This window comes from Brassica oleracea, chromosome C2 (genome assembly GCF_000695525.1).
Source record: "Brassica oleracea var. oleracea cultivar TO1000 chromosome C2, BOL, whole genome shotgun sequence".
Lineage (NCBI taxonomy): Eukaryota > Viridiplantae > Streptophyta > Magnoliopsida > Brassicales > Brassicaceae > Brassica > Brassica oleracea.
In genome coordinates, this window is record NC_027749.1 from 44,387,796 (window position 1) to 44,407,798 (window position 20,003).

Genomic DNA, 20,003 nt, shown 5'->3' on the forward strand with positions numbered 1-20,003 from the left:
ATATTTTACACTTACTTACCTTATACATATTACCAAGGAAATCAAATTAGAATGCGTCACAAGTTCCTCAGAGCTACGTAAGCTAGAAACCTATAAAGAAGCAACATAAGGGTAAGAGCCAAAACATCCCACATCATGTTCCCTAAGCTCAAATTCTTAATCCCTTCATAATCCATAACACCACAATGCAACCCTGGTCCACATTCATAAACCTCATCCCATGTGTATTGAACTCCGACAAGAAGCTTATAGCAATAATGGCTAAATGAAATATACTTCAACCACGCGATGAATCCCGGTATATGTTGGATATAGTATCCTCCAGCTAGTAAGAACACAAGCATTAACACAGAAGATAATGTCGCTGCTTTTTTCGCATCCATCAAGATTGCTCCTAAAGCTAACCCTACGCCTTGAGACACTAGAACATTGTAGAGAACGATCATAAGGGTCATGATGAATGTGGTTAAAGATGACTTGAGACCACCCATCCAATACGTGATCGTGACAAAGATCGTTGGAAGAATAAGTTCCATTGGTAAATCGCCGACTGTTCTTGCTGTGTAGTAAGAGGAGAGTCTGTAGATTCCTGAGGACCGCTCTTTAATGAGCATTGGACGTTCTTGAGGAAATGTAAAAATAGCGTTGAAGAGAGGAAGGAATCCCCAGAATATCGAGAAGAAGAATAATAGACCCACCTATTTTAATGAACAAGAATAATACATAAGTTTTGACGACGATGTCCAGTTTTTGTTAAAAGACTATTTGCAACATATCAATATAAATGATGTTTTCTTGAAAGCATTTTGTTCTAAGAAGTTGAAATATTTTTAGGTTATTTTTATTTTATAAGCAATGATAAATTGAAAGTTTGTTGTTGTACTGAATATATTATCCATCATTTTATAGTTAAGCAAAAATAGCTATTCCTCATTTTTTATATGAAAATAGAAAGAATAGCAGCATCATTTTAAAATCATGATGATCACGTAAACTCAAAATATCAAAACATATAATTTTGCATTTCATGTTTGTATTTGTAATTTGAAAAGGAGATTTGTGGGTAAACAAGTTATGTCAACTACTTAAAATATATATATTTATATATACATGAGAAAAGGAGAATCGAAATTTTAATATCACGACCGGGAGCTTATGGTCAAGTGGTAAGGAGAAGGGCTTGAGATGTCACCACATTTTAGGTTCGATCCACCTGCCATGCGAAACTAAGTCATATTTTCCTAGTCACCCTATACGGATATGGGCTACTGCATTTCGGCTCATTTGAATACCCGACAAAAAGTCTATCTGTGGGCTGCACTTCCCACCCGGGGTTAGGTCTTTGTCTTTAATAGATCCGGGTTTAACCCTTTTTTGTTCAAATTTTTTTTTTAATATCACTACTGTCTACTATTTTTACCTGATCTTGTATATGAGCAACGCGAGAATGCCACCATAAGAGGCCAGAAAGTAAAGAAACCGACATGACCATAAATATTCTAAGTCCAGAAAATGATTCATGACTTCTCTCCTTTAATCCTCGCTTTAGTAAAACTGAGAATTGCATCCACCAACTCGTTGGCCATCGATCTATATGTGAACCCAAAGTTGACACATCGTTACTACAACTGTAAGTCTGTAACCAACAAAAAAGTATTGAAGTGCTATGCTATAAAACGTTAATGACCTTACTTGTTAATCTTGTCTTTGATCTTGACCAATTGACCGTTTGATCTTGTGGAAATGTTCTAGAAAATTCTTCTTTCAAAGGTGGATATAAGTTCTTTTTGTAAGCCGATATTAACGACTCTTTCACTGAGTTTTGTTCTTCTAGCCGATCAAGTTTCCCATTTATTTCGCCTTGCTCATATTGATTTGTATCCGAAGTAATTCCTGCAAAATATACCATATATCTATTAAAATATATAGTCAAAAGTAACATAGAACAAGTATTTTTCAAAAAAAAAAAACATATAACAAGTATCTGTCAAAAACATGATATAAACACATGATTTATCCCACTATTACCAAACTTTTATTTCTCTCTTCTCAGAAATTTAAATTAAAAAGGACAGAGCTTGTAATAAATAGCCAAAGAAGGGGATTAAAACTATCTTTTGTTGCATATCTCATGATGCGGGGGCAAAAATTAAAGAGAAAAAAGTTTTTAACTTTACACCCGAATTTAGCTTTTTATTTTTAAAATAAAACTGAAAAATAATATTCAAGTTCGAATATGTTATGTACCGTTAGCAAGATCAAGCACGAAGTCAGCCGGGTTAACGAAGCTGGATCCGGGTTGAAACCCAATTGAACCAAAATACTCCATGACCCGACCCGAATCCCCACTATAAATCGGACTTCCATCCGACAAAACCAACACTTTATCGAACATCCGATAAAGCCTACTCGACGGCTGATGAATGGTCGTTACCACTGTCCTACCCCCACGCGCCAGCGATCTCAACGTGGCGACTATACGCGCCGCCGTGGTCGAATCAAGCCCCGACGTTGGCTCATCAAGAAGTAACAAACTCGGATTCACGAGCATTTCTTGACCGATACTAACCCGTTTTCTTTCCCCACCCGAAATCCCTCGGATCAACCCGCCTCCGATCACGCTGTTACAACACCTGGTCAACCCAAGATCCGAAATAACAGACTCCGCCTGCTGGATTTTCTCTTTCCGGGTCAGTTCCTTAGGTAAACGGAGCAAAGCCGTGTACGTTAGCGTCTCCATCACCGTTAAGTGTGGGTAGAGAACGTCCTCTTGTGTAACGAATCCCGTTCTCCGTTTCATGGAGCTTGTAAACGGAGCTCCGTTATAACTAACGGTTCCAGAAAGCTTCCCTTGTAAACGTCCGGCTAACGCCGTTACTAGCGTTGTTTTGCCGCTCCCTGATGGACCTAGCATTGCTAGTAAATCACCTGGTTTGACTATGCCGCTTACTCCGTTAAGAATTAACCGGTTCTGTTTTGGTTCTTGTGAACCGAACCAATAGCTTCCTTTCCCGCTTTGTATTTTAATTGTGTACGTTAACTCCTCAAACTGAATTTAAGTACACAAATCATATAAAGAATTAATTTTTTTAATACGTAAATGAAAGAAAAATAAATAGATTGTATATAATTTTAACGACCTTGAGAATTATAGGACGCAAAGATTGGCGTAGAACAGAAGATTGGCGTGATTGGTGACTCGGACCGTCGTCGTCAAGGCATGGGATTACATGACTTGGAGAACTAAACCAGGTTTCTTGAACCGGGATGGTTTCGTTTCGGCTTTCCCCCGGTATTATCGGAAAGCTAGATTCTTGCTTATTAGGAGGCATCATCTCGAGGGAGATCACACAGAGAAAATAGAGAGAAATATTTGGTGTGTATAGATGAGAAGTTCACATGTAATGTGATGTGTTTATAAAGGAAAATAAGTGGGGACTATTATGGGAAAATTAACTTGGAGAGAGTAACTATAGCGTAATTAATTACTCTCCACTTATTAAAAAGATATATAATGACAACTTAATGCACACACATAAACTGATAAATATTCTTTCAGTGTGTAGTATGTATGTGATATACAATGCAATATTTGCCGTTAAAGATACATGCCCTATCTAATTTATTAGCTTTCCAAAGAAAAACTATGTTATATGTATAAACCATGTTATATAAACTGAATAAGCTATATAAGCCTGGTTCAAGAAAATCATTTTATGCAGATTATCAATGTTCTTTATCAAATTCAAACCAGATATGCAATTAAAATATATAACATTAGTCGGCATGATATTCAGTAAACGTCCTGCGATTGCAAGTACGAATATCAGTTTGCATGACAACTTGTTAAGACGTAAAACCCGATCGAGGAAGACAATACAGTTAGTGCGGCAACGGAATTGGCAAAATCAGTAAGCAAGAGACAAAAGTCATATTTTCTTTAACACGCAGCATGTTTCGGACGTCATAGCATGGAGGAAAAATAAAGTATTTCTTGAGAGTGACAAAAGCAAAGCATTTTCTTTGTTTCCGGCCGGTCCAGATAATGTAAACCATAGATGATAATAAGTAAATTGAACAAGGACTCAAATGCACCGCTGAATCGAGTTTGATTAGTTTTGAATTTATTGATTAGGGGTGTTATTCAATTAGTGATTTAGAGTCAATTATGAATGTTTTGTAATCTATCAAATTTTAAAATTTTAAAATAGTTTAAGTCGATGGATTTAAAAATTTCTGCAGTATGCATTAGATTTTGAGTTCAATCATTAATTCATGAGACTTCATAAAATATTATTTGAAATCAATCCAAAATACAAAAAAAATTAATTTTTTTAAAAGTTGAATAACACTGGGTTTTAAAACTGAATTTAAATCATTCATTGAATAACACTAGATTTTAAAATAGAATTTATAATCATCATTCAAATAACAGTCGATTGCTTTTAGATTTAAACTTTATTAAAATACATGATTAAATAACACTTTAGAATTTAAGTTGTAGATTTTTTGCTTTAATTTTAGATTTTATTGTTGTAGAATTATCTCAAAGTTTTAAAAGCACTCAACATAGAAATGTAGAAAAAAATTAATTTCAATAACCAATATATATATATATATACATATATTAAATATTTTGGATCGTAACTTTAGATTTTCTGTATAAAATTTGATTGTTTTTTTTTTTTTATTCTTGTACTGTAAGATATTTAAGCTGTGTAGAGCATTCACGTCCATTATGATTCACTGTCGATAATTAGTAGCTCTTTTTTTGCCATTGGCAATAAATATTTATTTGTGTGATTCGATGAATTAAATTACGAAACGTAGCTCCAAAAAAAGAAGAAATGAGCATTATTGTTTTGCAAAAGTGGTTGGATTTGACACCAAAACAGAAAGCTAAGAACATTTCAGAACAAAGTTACGCCTCATTGCGACATATTTATTCTAGAGATTCCAATCAAAGACCAGCCTAACCCATACAGCTGTATGCATATACCAAAAATTGGTATTTCAAGCGGTTGTCTATATGGTTTGGAAAGAAAGAAATGCTCGACTTCATACAAGCTTTAGTAGACCTCCTCAAGCCGTCATTCAGGACATCAAACAAACCGTGAGGTTAAGACTTGATCCTTTATCTCGGAACATGAGAATCACTCATAGCACCTCTCTCACTTTTTTAGGTACTTGGTTTGGTTTTTTTTAAGGGCACTGTTAAGTCCCTGAGGTTTTTTGTTAAAGGTAGGTCTTAATTCCTGTAATTTTCGTTTGAAGTATAATTAAAAGTTAGTTCAAAAAAAAAAAAAAAAAAAAAAAAAAAAAAAAAAGCATATACCAAAAATTTGAAACTTTTGTTTCTTTTCCAACTAAATCTTAATAGAGAATTGAATTTTATTCAATAAAACTGAAGCTAAAATTGAAAAATAAGAAAAAAGAAGAATGGGCATCCAAAACAATTTAAATAACCAAACCAATAGCGTACAGTTTACAGATAAAATAAAAATGAGTTTTTATGTTTATATCTGTTCTTCTATTGTATGCTCATAAAATGTGTGACATGGAGAATGTATTGAAAACCTCTTTACATTGTATAAATTCTTTTATATGATTGAAAAATAAACCACTTCATTGTTATAGCATTTTGCCATTTTCATTAGCAATTTACCATCGTTTTATCATATATTTCATATTTCATTATCCAAATACGTGCTTCCAAGTCAGTGCGTAAAAAAGATTATAACACTAAAAATTAAAATTTTAGAGAATCATTATTATAATAATTCGTTCTTTGCATAAATTACGAAGAAATAATTCATAACATATCATTTGATTCCTTCAAAAAGTTAATTGATATATAATAATTTTTTTATTAATCAGTAATTAACTTTCTATTATTTTACAGAAATATTAATTAATCGACCAACTAGTAATATAAATTTATATATAATTTTAGTCTATAAGCTATCGACTTACGTATTCATGAACAAGAAATAATGATAGAGTTTCTAAAAATTGATCTTCAATTCAACAGTTGGTAGGCGAATTGGCAAAATACACTAAATTAGGATAATACCTGCATTTTGCACATGGTGAGTTTATTTGTAGATATTATCGATAATTTCTTTATATATTTGATCATTTTAGTTATACATATACAATGTTTTTTGTTGTTATTATATAATTTTTTTCCGATGGACCGGGTCAATTTTTATTAAAAATTCTAGCACATTAAAAAAATTATGACACAAAAACTTTATTTTTTGTCTTCGAACATATTCTTGAAAAAAATTAACAGTATTGTTGATTACTGCGTTTAAGCACACATCAATTAACCTAATGTGCCGACAATACCACAATCGAATGGTATGTCATTATAGCATTTTAGGACCGAATCCACAAGAAACTAATGATCTATAACACCAAGAATACACAAGCTTCCTTAATCTAAGCAAACAAGAATATGGATGATTTTGTAACAAGCTAATGTCGTAGGAATATAAACAAGGTGATCTCAAATCCAATCAAGAAATACGTGCAAGAACTTTCAATCAAATGCTAAGGATGAATCCATGGGCAAAGATAATTGATATAAGGTGATCAAGGTTCAATCTAGGATGTTCAAACAAAACAATCAACAAGTTTATAGGTCTAGATCTCATTCAAAATAGATTAATCCACTCCCGTGATAATAATCCCTATGCTAGTCATGCATCAAACATCAACTTCCGTTTGCTAACACATTCAAGCATGCATAAATCACAAGTCTACTAACCACTTAAACATCTCGGACATCAACTGCCGTTGGCCAAATATGTAAAAGACAATGCTAAGTTTATTCAAGCATTTTAACAAACACCTTCCGGGCGTAAAATAGCTTAAGGTCTAGATGATAGTGATCAAGTCTAATCTAGCATTAAAAACACTTAGCAAGTATAGAACAATGTTAATCAAGCAATAAACATCCTAAATATCCACTTAATCACCCTAATCTATCTAACCCATGAATCACAAGGTCACTACTCACTAATCTCCATGAGAAACCTTAAACCCATGTAAGGATCAAGGCTAATCATGTTAATGAGCAAGAGAAACACAAATATAAGATGAAGTACTTCCTTAAATTATCAAAAGATTCAACATTTTACAAGTTTAGACAAAGTCTTGAGAGAAAATGAGATACCATATAAAATTAGGTCTAAAATGTATTTATAATAGCTTAAAACTCGAACTGGGTCGACCCGACAAACCCGGGTTCGACCCGGAAAACCAAATGGAAAAGTGGTCTCGGAATTGGCCGCGGACAGGCTTGACCCGCGGCCGTGGTCCGCGGTTCACCCACTCCATATTCGACAACTTGGGACGCAATCCACGGATGGAGTCGCCCGCAGTCGACGTCCGCGGTCCACCCTCGTCCAATCCCGCGGACAGCCTTCACCCGCGGCCAACGTCCGCGGCCTATCCAGGCAAATCTCAAGCTCTCTGGTCCGAATCCGCGGACTGGTGTTGTCTGCGGTTTCCGTCCGCAGGATGGTCCGTCTCGGTTGATCTCTTGGGAGCAATTCCGCGGCCTGGTCCAGTCCGACCTGGTCGTCCGCGGCCTGGTCCATCTTCTTGCCTTTGCCACTTTTCTTCATGCTTGCCCATCAAACTCTCCAAACTTCAACTTGAGCTTTTCTAAACCTCAAATACTACACATGCATATGTTATGTACCTACTTAGACTCTAAATGCATCTTAAATGATCTAAATGAGTAAGAAAATGATGCTTAAAACCATGCAAAATCTCAAGACATCAATTGTTTCCACAGTTGAATTATTTTGACATTTATCGTCTATATGGTTTTGAAAGGTTTCAGATTAACCATCGAATTGATACATTTCATTTTAATGTTTTTAGTCGTATGCTTAAAGAAAACTTATATTTTTGTAATTTTAAAGTCGTTTTACAAAATTCAAAATATAACATATAAGAAAAAATATAACATATAAGAAAAATATAACATATAAGGTTTTCTCATTTTTGTAATATAACATTTTAAAAAATTCAAAATATTACATTTAGGAAAAATCTAATTTTTTTTATTGGATTACAAAAAATTCGGTTCGGATCTTTCGGGTTTGGGTTCGGATAACCTATTTAAATTTTTAAAAAAGTAAAGTTCATATATACTTTAAATTTTTCAAAATCTAAAATAAAAATAATATAATAATATATAAATTTGAATAATGTATGCCAAAATACTTAAACTTAACATAAAAATTAGTTTAGCTTAAATATTTGGATAGGAAATCAATAAATATTTCAAGTATTTTAAGTAATCGTTTAGCTATTTTAAACATGTACTTATACATTATTTGTATATATTTCCAAGTATTTTGGACAATTTTAAAACATCTTATATATTTTGTATATTCTTTTAGATATTAAATTTTATAATAATTAATATATTTAAGTATATAAATCTTGTTCGAATATATTCGGATACCTAAAATATTACGGTTTGGATCGGATTCGGTTCCGGTTCCCTAAACACCAAAATTTAGAACTCATTCGGATATCTAACTAATTTTGGTTAATGTTCAGTACTATTCTTTGGGATAAGCCTTGGTTCTGTTTTTTGGATTCGTATTTTTTGCCCAACCCTATATTTTTATTGCGAAAAAGTTTAAACGAAAATGATGATAGTTCATATTGATTTTGGGTATGCAAATTTTTTTAAACCAAAACACATTTTACTATATATGTGGTCCATTTAGTTAATCATTAAAAACTGTTCTATGCCCATTTAAGAAAAACACTGAGATGAACTTAAGAAAACATTATCATTTCAGATTGTCAATTGACACTTCTAAATATTCTCCGCCGGTGCTGTGACGAATAGAAAGGGGGTTAGGGTTAGGAAAGCAAATTTGTTGTGCAATCCATGTTCTCCCTAGGTGATTTCAATAATTTCTAAATAAATTTTAGTTGTATCAATTTCTTACAAGATTTTCGAACAATATTAATTAATAAAATCTTACACTGCTAGAATAATCAATTGCTTTTCAATTAATATATAGGAGAATATAGTAATCACATAAATCAAAAAAAGTACTTCTTGTTTATTTACAAAATATTTATGGTAAATAAATCAAAATAATCATTTTATTTATTTTAAATGGTATATAATTATATTTCAAAAATATTGACATAAATATACAGTATATTTTAATATAAATATTTATTACTGAGACTTTCCTACTCATATTGTTTTAAAACCATCAATCTCAAAATTTGTATATTTGATGTAATAAAACACTTAAACCATTAATCTCAAAATTTTCGATGTGGTATTTTTTGAAGAAAAATTCAAAATTAAAATATTAAGGTCTTACTACTCTTTCAATGCAAATTTCAAAATTAACATATTTATGTATTTTTAAATGGTGCCTAGTTTAATTTAAACGATATTAAAAATATATATTTTATTTAATATAATTATCTATTAAATAAAAACTCATATTAATATGAATGTATGATCATTTTTATCTTGTTATAAAAAAAAAGTGAAGCCATTGATTACAAAATTTTCAAAGGGATTTTTAAATTTTTTTGTAATTTAAAATCATTTTTAAGATATTCAAAATATAACATATAAGAAAAAATATCTTTTTTATTATATGGTTAAAGTGATTACTTAATTTCTTTTAATAATATAAAATTAAACAAAAATAAGAAATGATGCAAAAATTGTTATCAAATCTTTATTATTCATAATCATTAATTGTCATATATATGTTAATCATATTAGGTAATTCCATAGCTTTTATTTAAGGAAAGAATACACATTTCTTATATTTTGGGTTAATATAATGTTCTATGGTAATTGGATTTGGATCAATATTTTTTTCAATTGATTTTTAATTTGTCATGTACGCTAAATTGACATCCTGATTAAGTGACATCTAAACATGGTCTCTTTTTAATTAGTAAAAACTTAAGGTTACAACTTTTTAAATGATTTTCAATTAATATATAATAGATTTGCAAAGTAATCAGACAATAATATATATATCTATTTATATACCTACGAAAATTAAAGGAATATTGGATATATGTGAAAAGGGACCAAATAATATTCGATGATGATGGGGGCAAAGGTTTCTTATGACACGCACACATGTATAATATGGAGTAAAAGCTATTGGCAATCGTATTCAAGGACCAAGATTCATATGATTTGCGAAAATGTACACTTATACTAACTGTATACATATGCAACCAAAATGAATGAATGTTTATCTTCCTCTTTTTTCGTTAAACGTGAAATATGAGAACAACAAAACTCCATTTTAAGTGTTAGAAATATTAAGGTGGATTGGTTAATGCAAGTTGATTTTCTATTACGATAAATTGACAAGACTATAGCTAATCCAATAGCTGCTTCAGTGGCTGTAATTGCTATAACAAAAATGCAGAAAATATCCCCCTTTAGTTGTGTTGAACTGAAGAGGAGAAAGAGCTTGTACATTAATAGGGCAAGCTCTAGAAGATGTCCAGAAGAGTTCAATTAAGCTTCAGAAATGTCCTGAAGTATCTATCTTGTGAAGTTGAGTCCAGGAAGGACTTAGACTGAGCAGAAGAAGAGTTGGGAGCAGTTAGATGGAAAGTGGCCGGATGTGCAAGGTTAGGGAGCAGCCGTACGGACAGTACGGCCGTATACGATCATGGGCGATCCAAGAAGTGTTCGAGGCCGACCATTAAAGAAGTTAGGGCATTGTGTAACGTGAAGGCAAGTGGTTCGGACAGGAGGTCCGTACCATAGACCGTACAGCCCAAAGGTTCGATCAGTTCACCTGTTCAGCCTAAGTAAAGATGTGCAATGTGTGGGCAGCTTTAGATGATCCAAGACCATTCTTTTATGACCGTTGAAGTAAAGAGGAGGCAAGGAAATATTCCAAAAGGATAAGTGAGCTGTGTATATGAGTTGGAAAGGTAAATGTGCTTTACCTTTACAGCCATGACCAATCCTTACCTTTTATTCAAATGGAGTGATCTAAGCCATCCATTTGAAATCAATCGGCCAGCTAGCACCGGAGTACATTGACTACATCACAACCATCCAATTCAAACCATCTGATCTCCACTCTTCATTTCTTATCCTTAGCTTTAGGGTTTCTAAGAGTTTCCCATGTATTTAAGCTTTGTAATGTCGATTTGGTGATGTATGCTGAGAGAGTCTCTTTTCTTCATAAACTTGTTCTTGAATCTTATTTTCTGGTTACTAAGTCTCTTAATCTTGTTACTAAGCCTCTCAGTCTTGTTACTAAGTCTCTCAGTCTCTCTAATCTCTCATATTCTCTCTCTGATTCTCTTAATCTCATTTCTATTCTTCATACTTCATCATACACAAATCTCTCATTTGTTCTTACATCACTCAAGCACTTGTACTCTGAAATTCACATAAGTTGGGAATAATCAAAAAAATCAGCAAATATAAGTTCAAGGCACATAGCAGCCCTAACCATATTCCGATTCGTGAACAATCTATAAAGACCAATAAAAAATAAATAGGCACTCAAAACAAGTCCATGTTCGAGTATCATTGACTAAAAAAGTGCTTGAAAAAAAGACCGAATTAAAACAAATAAAAATCAAATTAAATATATTAAGCATAACAAAAATTGGTGTTCTTGTGGATAATTTAATTTTGATTGAGTTATTGAAAATAATCCATTTCATCTCCTGAACCACACTGACATATATGTATACAGTATACATGTACATATATAGTTATGCAGATAAAATTTATCGGTGTCATTTATATCTCCCGTTTTCATTCAAAGTATACTGCGTTGTCACATATATAAATTGTACGTATCGTGAATTATCAGATCAAGATACAGTTTAAGTTTTTGGTATACAGTATTTTTCAATATTTTTGTCTAAAGAATCTGAGGTTTGGATGTAGATATTTTTCAATATTTTTGTGTTCCGTCTGAACAATAGTTATAACATTTTTACTATAATTTTGACCTTAATCAGAATATGTTATTAGTTAAGAAAAAAAATATTTACCATATTCTTATTTTGGATGGAGAGAGAGGTGTTTCCCCAAAAGCTAAAAACTCCACTTTGAATCTGATTCAGTGAAGCATTTATTTTTATTTTTATAATGAACAAAACAGTTACTGCATGATGCCTTTTTTCAAAAAAAAAACAGTTACTGCATGAGCTAACTCTATTCATCAAAAATGGAATAGAAGGGATCATATGAAAATTATTAATATACATCATATATAAACACCCTATCAGTAATCATATTAAAGTTGATATTATAATGAATGCTCACCCGAAATTTTTAATCTCTCCACTTAGCTTGTCTATTTCATTTGTTTTTCTGGCTATATGTTTCGTTGAATAGTGAAAATTCTTTCTTAATGAATTTCCACAACGTTTTAATACTTTACTTAGAAATAAAATAAAATGGAATTTTGTTGTGTGTGATTATTATAGGTGCTCTTTCGAACGTGGCACTTGCTAGTTCGATGATAGCGATTTTGGTAAGATTGTGTCTTCTCTTTCTTTAAAGAAAAAAGATAAGTCTTCGTTGAATCATTTTTTTTTTTGTTCAACAGTGTTCGTTGAATCATATGTGCTCTAACCTTTGCTTGTTGTCTTTTTCACTAAAACAAAATGTTTTTCAAAAACCAAAAAAGCGTTTCCTTTTCTCTGTTTTTTTTTCGGTTTTCAGTGCCCTAATTAAAAGTCCATTCGTGCAGGTATGCATTGATAATTTTTTTCCGAAAGTAGGAGCAATGAACTATAATTAATCTTGTTATGTTCATCCGAAAAAAATGTAGATCTGATAGCTTCATGCCAAACCATATCCTAAACAGTAAACACTAATCATTTGCTTAAGGGACATTTCAGTTGCTTTTCTTGTTGTTTTGATAAAAATAAGCACGATTATATATGCCTAAGTTTAAGATATTGATCGGAAATAGTAGATGTGGGTTGATTGACCTAATAAATGAAGGAGTGATCTGGTACTTAAAACATCTCCGACGTAAAACTCTATTTTTTCCTCCAAAATAGAGTAAAAGTGAAAATGAAGTAAAATTATTTTAATCCTACTCCATTTTCCACTCCATAATAGAGTAATGAACAAACAAAAAATAGATTACACCATTTATGGAATAAATTTCATTATGAAGTGAGATATGAAGTTGGATTGGAGCATTCCTTACTCCATATTCATTTTTACTCCATTTTAAAGGAAAAAATAGAGTAGGGATGGAAATGCACTTATACAGTTAAGTACCTTTCTCATCTCAACCACAAAAGGGTATATAAGGATAAAGTTTGTTCAATAAACCAGGTTAAAGTGATAATGTACCAATTTAATGTTTTCAACGTTAAAAATAATTATATTATTTTACCATCTAAAACAATGATTTCTACCTTTGAACATCTTAAATTTTCAACAATATATTTTATATAGCGCTAAAATTTTCAGTACTTTAAAACTTAACATTTTATTATTGAAGAAAATCATATCAACTGTAGTTTTAGTTTTCGCAATTTGATTTTGATCATTCAGTTACTCTTTATCTATGTTTAACGGAATCGGAAGTAGGTACGTGGAAGCGTAATTGTATGGAAGCGTATAAGCAATTTTTTCTTTCAAAAACTAGAAACTGGATACGTGTTGGAAGCGCATATATATATATTAAAAATATAAGAATAGTTTTATATAAATAATTATTAAAAATTATATGATTCAAATTAAAATAAAATTCACTTATTCATTTTAAGAATTTTATATCCATTCAACTGATTTCATATTATAATTGTGAAAAAACTAGAAAATAGTTTAGAAAATATTATCTAACTAATCAAATTATTATGTTTAATATCTCACAATATGTTTGAATATATATGCAAGATATCTTATTAAAATATATTGTAAACAAAGATCATTTATATTATTAGTTTAGTATTTGCATATTTTTATCCTCTTTATTTTAATACTATTAGTTTTAAGATTTTATATATATTAACATAATTTATATTTCTTACTTATTGGATTTCAAAACCGAAGCAAGATTTCAAAACATAATAGTAAGCTTTCATTGTGATTTTAAAGAGATTATTTTAGAAACAAGATTTCGAAAATGTCTACAAGCTTTCGATCAGGATTCCGATTCTGAAGCAGGAAGTGACCGTCGGATGAAGTTGTCATGCTATCTAGCTATGTATACTATATATGATTTACCTAGTTAAACTTAAAGTTTTGACAACCCTAAAGTTAGATAGTTTCAGGCCTCAAGCCGGTTTAACAAAATATTAATTCCTTTCTTTCATTAATGTTTACCTAGTTATATATATTTTATTTTTGTTTCAAAGTATTATATATTCAGAAAATAATCCACAAAAGATAAAATAAACGTATGACACCAAAAAAAAAAATTAAGTAAAGTATAACACCAAAAAACAATTAAGTAAAGTGTCCTCTATTTTTCTAATATATCTTGGTGATTTTATTGAAGAATTAAGTTCAGATTGATAGTTGGAAAATTATGTACTAATATATAAAAGGTTAGGTCAAATCATTTATCACCAATATTGTTAGTCAAAACTGTGACACTGCGATTTGTAAGATTTATCAAATTAACTAAACAAAACTCCAATATTGTTAGTCAAAACATATTTATCAAATTAACTGAACAAAACTCCAATATTGCCAGTCAAAACTCAAAACTGTGACACTGCGAGTATAAAATTATTCTACGATTGATTCGGAAAATTATTCTGCGACTTTAGTTTAGAAAGTAGAAACTTGCAATTCAATTAACATAGACTGGACACATGTTTTTCATATGGCCAAGTCTTTTTTTTTTCTTTTTTACGGCAAACATTCACAGACTCACGTAGACTCTGTAAACGAAGGTGACAACTCTGCATCCATATGTATGACGAAAGATGGTTGTTTCCGAACACTGCGTGCCAAGCGATCCGCCTTTATGTTTTCCGTCCTAGGTACATGGACCATATCTGAATTGGTGAAGCTTTTTCTCAAAAGCTTAATGGTTTTCAGGTAGCTTTCAAATGGTGGTCATTCATCTGATTCTGAAACTATCTTCACCAGTTGAGAACAATCCCTTGTAAACATAACCCAATACTGTTTTAAATTCTTCATGTATTCTATTGCCCAAATTAATGCCTCCATCTCCATATGAAAAAGTAAGAGACATGGTCTTACATTCTTTGCTCCTAATAAACCCTCAGACCCAAACCCAGGTAGTGTGCTGAACCAGTCTTGCCTTGAAAATCCATATGGCCAAGTCTTTAATTTGATAAATTCCAAGAAATTTATGATCTTTACGTGTCGGATTTTTGACGTTCAAATTATTGGTTTTCGAACGAGCATGTTTTTCTTATAAAGTTAAAAAAAAACATCTGCTCATTGTCTTATATTTTTCTTTTTGTAAAAGGATTATTTTATATATGTTTATTAATCAAAGGATAATCTGAACGTTTTCGCACTCGACTAATTAGTCGTTGAATATTTTAATCATTTACCAACTTTTATAATCAATCTAAAATGTAATTACTATTTCGATTAGCAAAATGAAAATTGTTAAAATAATTTGTACCCAAATTAAGAAACTTAATCTTGTTCTAAATTGTAGAGTAAATACTCCACAAATGGAGCTAGTAGACCAATACTTAAACCATGTTGATTTCTATTGAAAACTATATTATTGATACTTAGTTAGTATGGATATTTTTGGTCAAAATGAATAATATAGTGGGCCGTAACAGACAATTGATCCACTCTTTAACATTAGTTAAAAAGTATTTTCAATTCAGATCAGATAATATAATATGCTTTTGGGTTAGTTCACTTGGTAAGAATAAGTGTGTTTTTGACAGAGCCGATGGAATCAATCGATTGGGCTTTACCAACAAAAAAAAGAATTGTTGTTTCTCTTTAATACTCTAACAATGGTGTATCTGTGTGGACATAAACAAAATGATTCGTATTCAGCATATAATTGTCTCCGAGGGGAAGTGATCCGCATGATCTGCATATATTAAATCTAATATTAACTGAAAAAAAATATTAACTGAAAATATTTTGAATTTCTGAATTTACACAAAAATAAAAATATGCTGGCCTATTCTTGTCGGAAAGGCTACCATCAAATGTAAAAGAAATAATTGACGTAGATTATTTTCTGCGAATGCTAATATTTATAAGGGCAGGAAATGATAGACATCACTATTTTTTCTCTTCATAATTAAAATTTAATTTTATATAAAGTTTAATGAATATCTAAAACGTGCTAAACGACTTCCAAGTTGATAGATCCGATATTATTATTTTCTTTAACTTGGTATCACATAATGACAACTGTTGAGAGAAAAAATGGAGACAACGTATATCTCGATCAGGGATAGTGAGATCAGTGTGTCTGTTTTTTTCAGTCGACTTGAGTTTACATGAACTAATTAAAATTATGGAAGCGGGGTGGGGGGGGAAGGGGAGTTTTTTTTTTTTTTTTGGAACACAACTTAATTAAATCATAAGAGTATGTGGTTACACCACTTGATACAAGACCAAAGCCTGTTTAGCCAAACGATCGCAACTGAGTTCCTCCCTGGAGGAATCCAAAAAAAAAAAACAGAGTCAAAAGCAATACATTCAATCCTAATGTCCGAGATGATCCCGTAAATCTCTGGAGGTTCCAACTTCGAGCGTGGAGCTTTGATAAGTTGAGTAGAGTCTGATTCCAGTCTAATATGTCGGAGTCCCAGTTTTTTGCACTTTTTAACTGGTGACTGAGTTATAGATGATTAAACTTTAACTAAACGGATAATTCAGAAAATGTTAAGTTTTTGAGTTAGTACTGTTTGGGTTATAATCTATTATACTTGAATTACAATTTTGAGTTATCTCTTTCGTAAAATTGATAAATCAGATAATTCAACATCAACAAAAATACCATGTGTTAAGGTCTATTAAGGTTTGAGTTACTATTTTTTTGGTTTCAACAACTAAAACACGTCCACTTTTAACTGTTTTAAACTTTTAAACATTTTTTTAGTTCTCACATATAGTTGTATACGTTTAACATCTAACTATATACATTTTTTTTTAATTACTAATTCTGTTTGGTGATTATAATGTTATATACATAAAAATATATTTATGTATACGGGAGTCTTATACTATATGTAATTCATAGATTTAAATATCTTTAGATAAATTTAAATTAATATATACTTATTTATCTAATATTTTTATTACTACTGTTACAGAAATTATTATTGTTATTTATATTTTGTCATTTTGAATAAGGGACCCGTTATGGACTATAAGTTTAGCAGACCAAGTTTATTGTTCTTTTTTAGAAATGAAATCTGAAAGCTATAGCTCGGACATGTTTCTAAATTCTACGGTTTACAAACCGATCAAAGAATTTCTGTCTGATAAAATCCCTGTGAAGTACAAACATATAACCATACCTGAATACACTGCATGATACCTTGCGACCAGTTTCAGTGGAAGTCATATTTGGCTAAGTTTTAAGATATGAAATAAAGACTTGTCTGGCTTATGGAAAAGACAATCAGACATTTGTGTCATCGGAAGTGCTTTTGCACCGAACACAATGTAGTAAAAAGAATATGTTTTAGTTAAAACGATTCACACTTGATTTATTTATTTAGTTTCATGTGTTGCATTTGCGTAAAACAAAAATGTAGCTAAAAATAAAGAAAACATAAAGTTTCGTTCTTCAAATTACACACTTCGTTTTTGAGCTTATGTATCAGCTAATCCACTGGAAGAAAGACAACTATGGATTTTATCTAATAACTATACATAAAAAATTACCAGTAAATTATTTTAACAAAAATAATAAATCATATTTTAGTGCAAACGCATTATATATTATATATAGACACTCCATCTTATAATAAATATATGTTTGCATATTTTTCTAGTTTGATTTAATTTAGTATATTATAATTTTTTTTAAAATAATACATACTACAAATTATACTTCAAAAATGTTACCAATCAATTATTTTGAAAACATAGTAACTCATATTTTTACAGCAAACTTACTACATAAATCTACGGTTTTTAACACATATTTTTTATTTCGAATTACATCGGATTGTAACTTTTTTCTAATTTAACGCTAATATTACATGTCACCAATCAGAGCCTACAATTTTTTCCCTTCTTCTTCTTTTTGGTGTGTGTGTTTATTTTGCGATGGGCCAAAAATGAAAAATTAGCACATAAAGCTATAACTTACGACTTATAATGGTTTTAAAACTATATATAATTTCCTTTTTGTATTTTCTACAAAAGAGCATGCATTATTAAGTTTAGAACTGATGTAAAATATATATATTAAGTTTAGAACTTATTTTGTTCTAGAAGTTTTGCATATATGTTCCTAAAAAGTAAGGACTCCAAAGAAACTTATATGAATATTACGTTTGTGTACATATATATAGTATTATATCACAGATCAGTGACACATCTGCAGGCTATTCCTTAATTTGAAGGCATGATAAATAAAAGTTCCACTCTTTTGAGAATATGAATATCACATCATCTCTAACTGCCGTTGCTGAATATTTCTACTCAGGTTATCGATGCCCTATATGTGCCGGCTTTGTGGGTGTGCACAAAGTGCAAATGCACCAGGTCAAAATGTGAACTTCGTTACTATTGTAATGTAAGTTTGATACATTATTACTTGTATCCCAATTTATTCAGACCGAATCACTTGTTTACCGTTAAGCCACTTGGTCTTAGCGGAGGTTTAGCTCTTTTATTTATGGATGAATTTCAAGTTAATGTTTTATTTTCGATTAACAAAATAATTGACATTGAGACAGTCATTGATGGAATAAAAGTCTTTATGACATTTGTTTATAGAGACAATGTTTTAGAACGTAGGGATCATGTTTGGTAACGTCTTACGCGTTTCTCAACAACACGAAATGGAGCTTGGTTCATGACAGGTGATTTTAATGAAATAACTGATCATAGAGAAAAAGAGGGAGGCAGAAGGCGCTCAGATAGCTCCTTCTTGCCTTTCAAGCAAATGTTGAGCGATTGTGGCATGCTGGAATTCCCATTTACTGGGAATATGCTTTCTTGGGTTGAGAAAAGATCAGGAGGAACAACTGTTAGATGTCGATTGGATAGAGCAGTGGGGAATGAGGATTGGCATGAAAATATCCTCATACAGCTGTTAAGTATCTCAGGCTTTGGGGCTCGGATCATCGTCTGGTCCTAGCGGATATTCTCACAAAACCAGTGAAGAAAAAAAAAAATCAAATTTGATAAACGTTGGTTGGATAACGAAGAACTAAAGCAAATCATTCTGAAAGGATGGAAGTCAGAGGATCTACCTCTTGAAGCAAATATAATGGAACATTGTGAAAAACTTTAAGCCAATAGAGGAGACAAAACAATGTGAATTCAGAAAAGTTAGTAGACGAGCTTAAGGAAAAGGTGGAGGGTCTATATTCGAATGATGATGCCACTTCCGAAGAAATAGCAGATACTCTAAAGGAATTATCTACTGCTCTTAAGGCAGAAGAGATGTTTTGGAGACAGAAAAGTAGGATTCTCTGGTTAAGAGAAGGCGATAGGAACTCAAAATATTTTCATGCGCTGGTAAAACAAAGAAGAGCAAGGAATATGATCACACAACTCCTAGATGAAAATGGAAATGTGGTGGAGGATGAGGAAGGACTAGTAGCCATTGCTACTAGCTATTTTTGGCAAATATTTGTGTCTGACACCCCAGAGGATATAGCTGACGCGCTAACAGAGGTCTTGACGACGATTACTAGTGCAATAAATGAGGATCTTACAGCACCAGTAACTGAATGGGAGGTTAAATTAGCGCTTTTTGCGAAGCACCCAGAAAAAGCTCAAGACCTAGAAGAAATGACAGCTCTTTTATACCAGAAGTTTTAGGATA

At 31.4% G+C, this 20,003-nt stretch overlaps 1 protein-coding gene across 2 annotated transcripts; it reads right to left on the reverse strand.

Moving 5' to 3' along the window:
- On the reverse strand, positions 1-3,397 carry LOC106325091 (ABC transporter G family member 21-like). Of its 2 annotated transcripts, none has more exons than XM_013763116.1 (5): positions 3,141-3,397; positions 2,248-3,049; positions 1,693-1,893; positions 1,421-1,590; positions 1-698 (listed from the first exon to the last, which is right to left on the reverse strand). In XM_013763116.1, exons 1-5 carry the CDS (start codon positions 3,333-3,335, stop codon positions 57-59), a joined length of 2,010 nt encoding a protein of 669 aa, XP_013618570.1. In that variant the 5' UTR covers positions 3,336-3,397; the 3' UTR covers positions 1-56. The 2 variants fall into 2 exon arrangements, with proteins under 2 accessions (XP_013618570.1, XP_013618571.1); XM_013763117.1 differs by lacking the exon at positions 1-698 and adding an exon at positions 1,067-1,213 and having other exon boundaries at positions 3,141-3,396.
- Positions 3,398-20,003: the final 16,606 nt, after the last annotated feature.

Coding starts and splice junctions, on each gene's coding strand:
- LOC106325091 (XM_013763116.1), bottom strand. CDS start 3,335: ATGATGCCTCCTAATAAGCAAGAATCTAGCTTTCCGATAATACCGGGG. Junction 1,894..2,247: donor CGTGCTTGATCTTGCTAACG/GTACATAACATA, acceptor TATATTTTGCAG/GAATTACTTCGGATACAAAT. Junction 699..1,420: donor TTGCTCATATACAAGATCAG/GTAAAAATAGTA, acceptor TCATTAAAATAG/GTGGGTCTATTATTCTTCTT.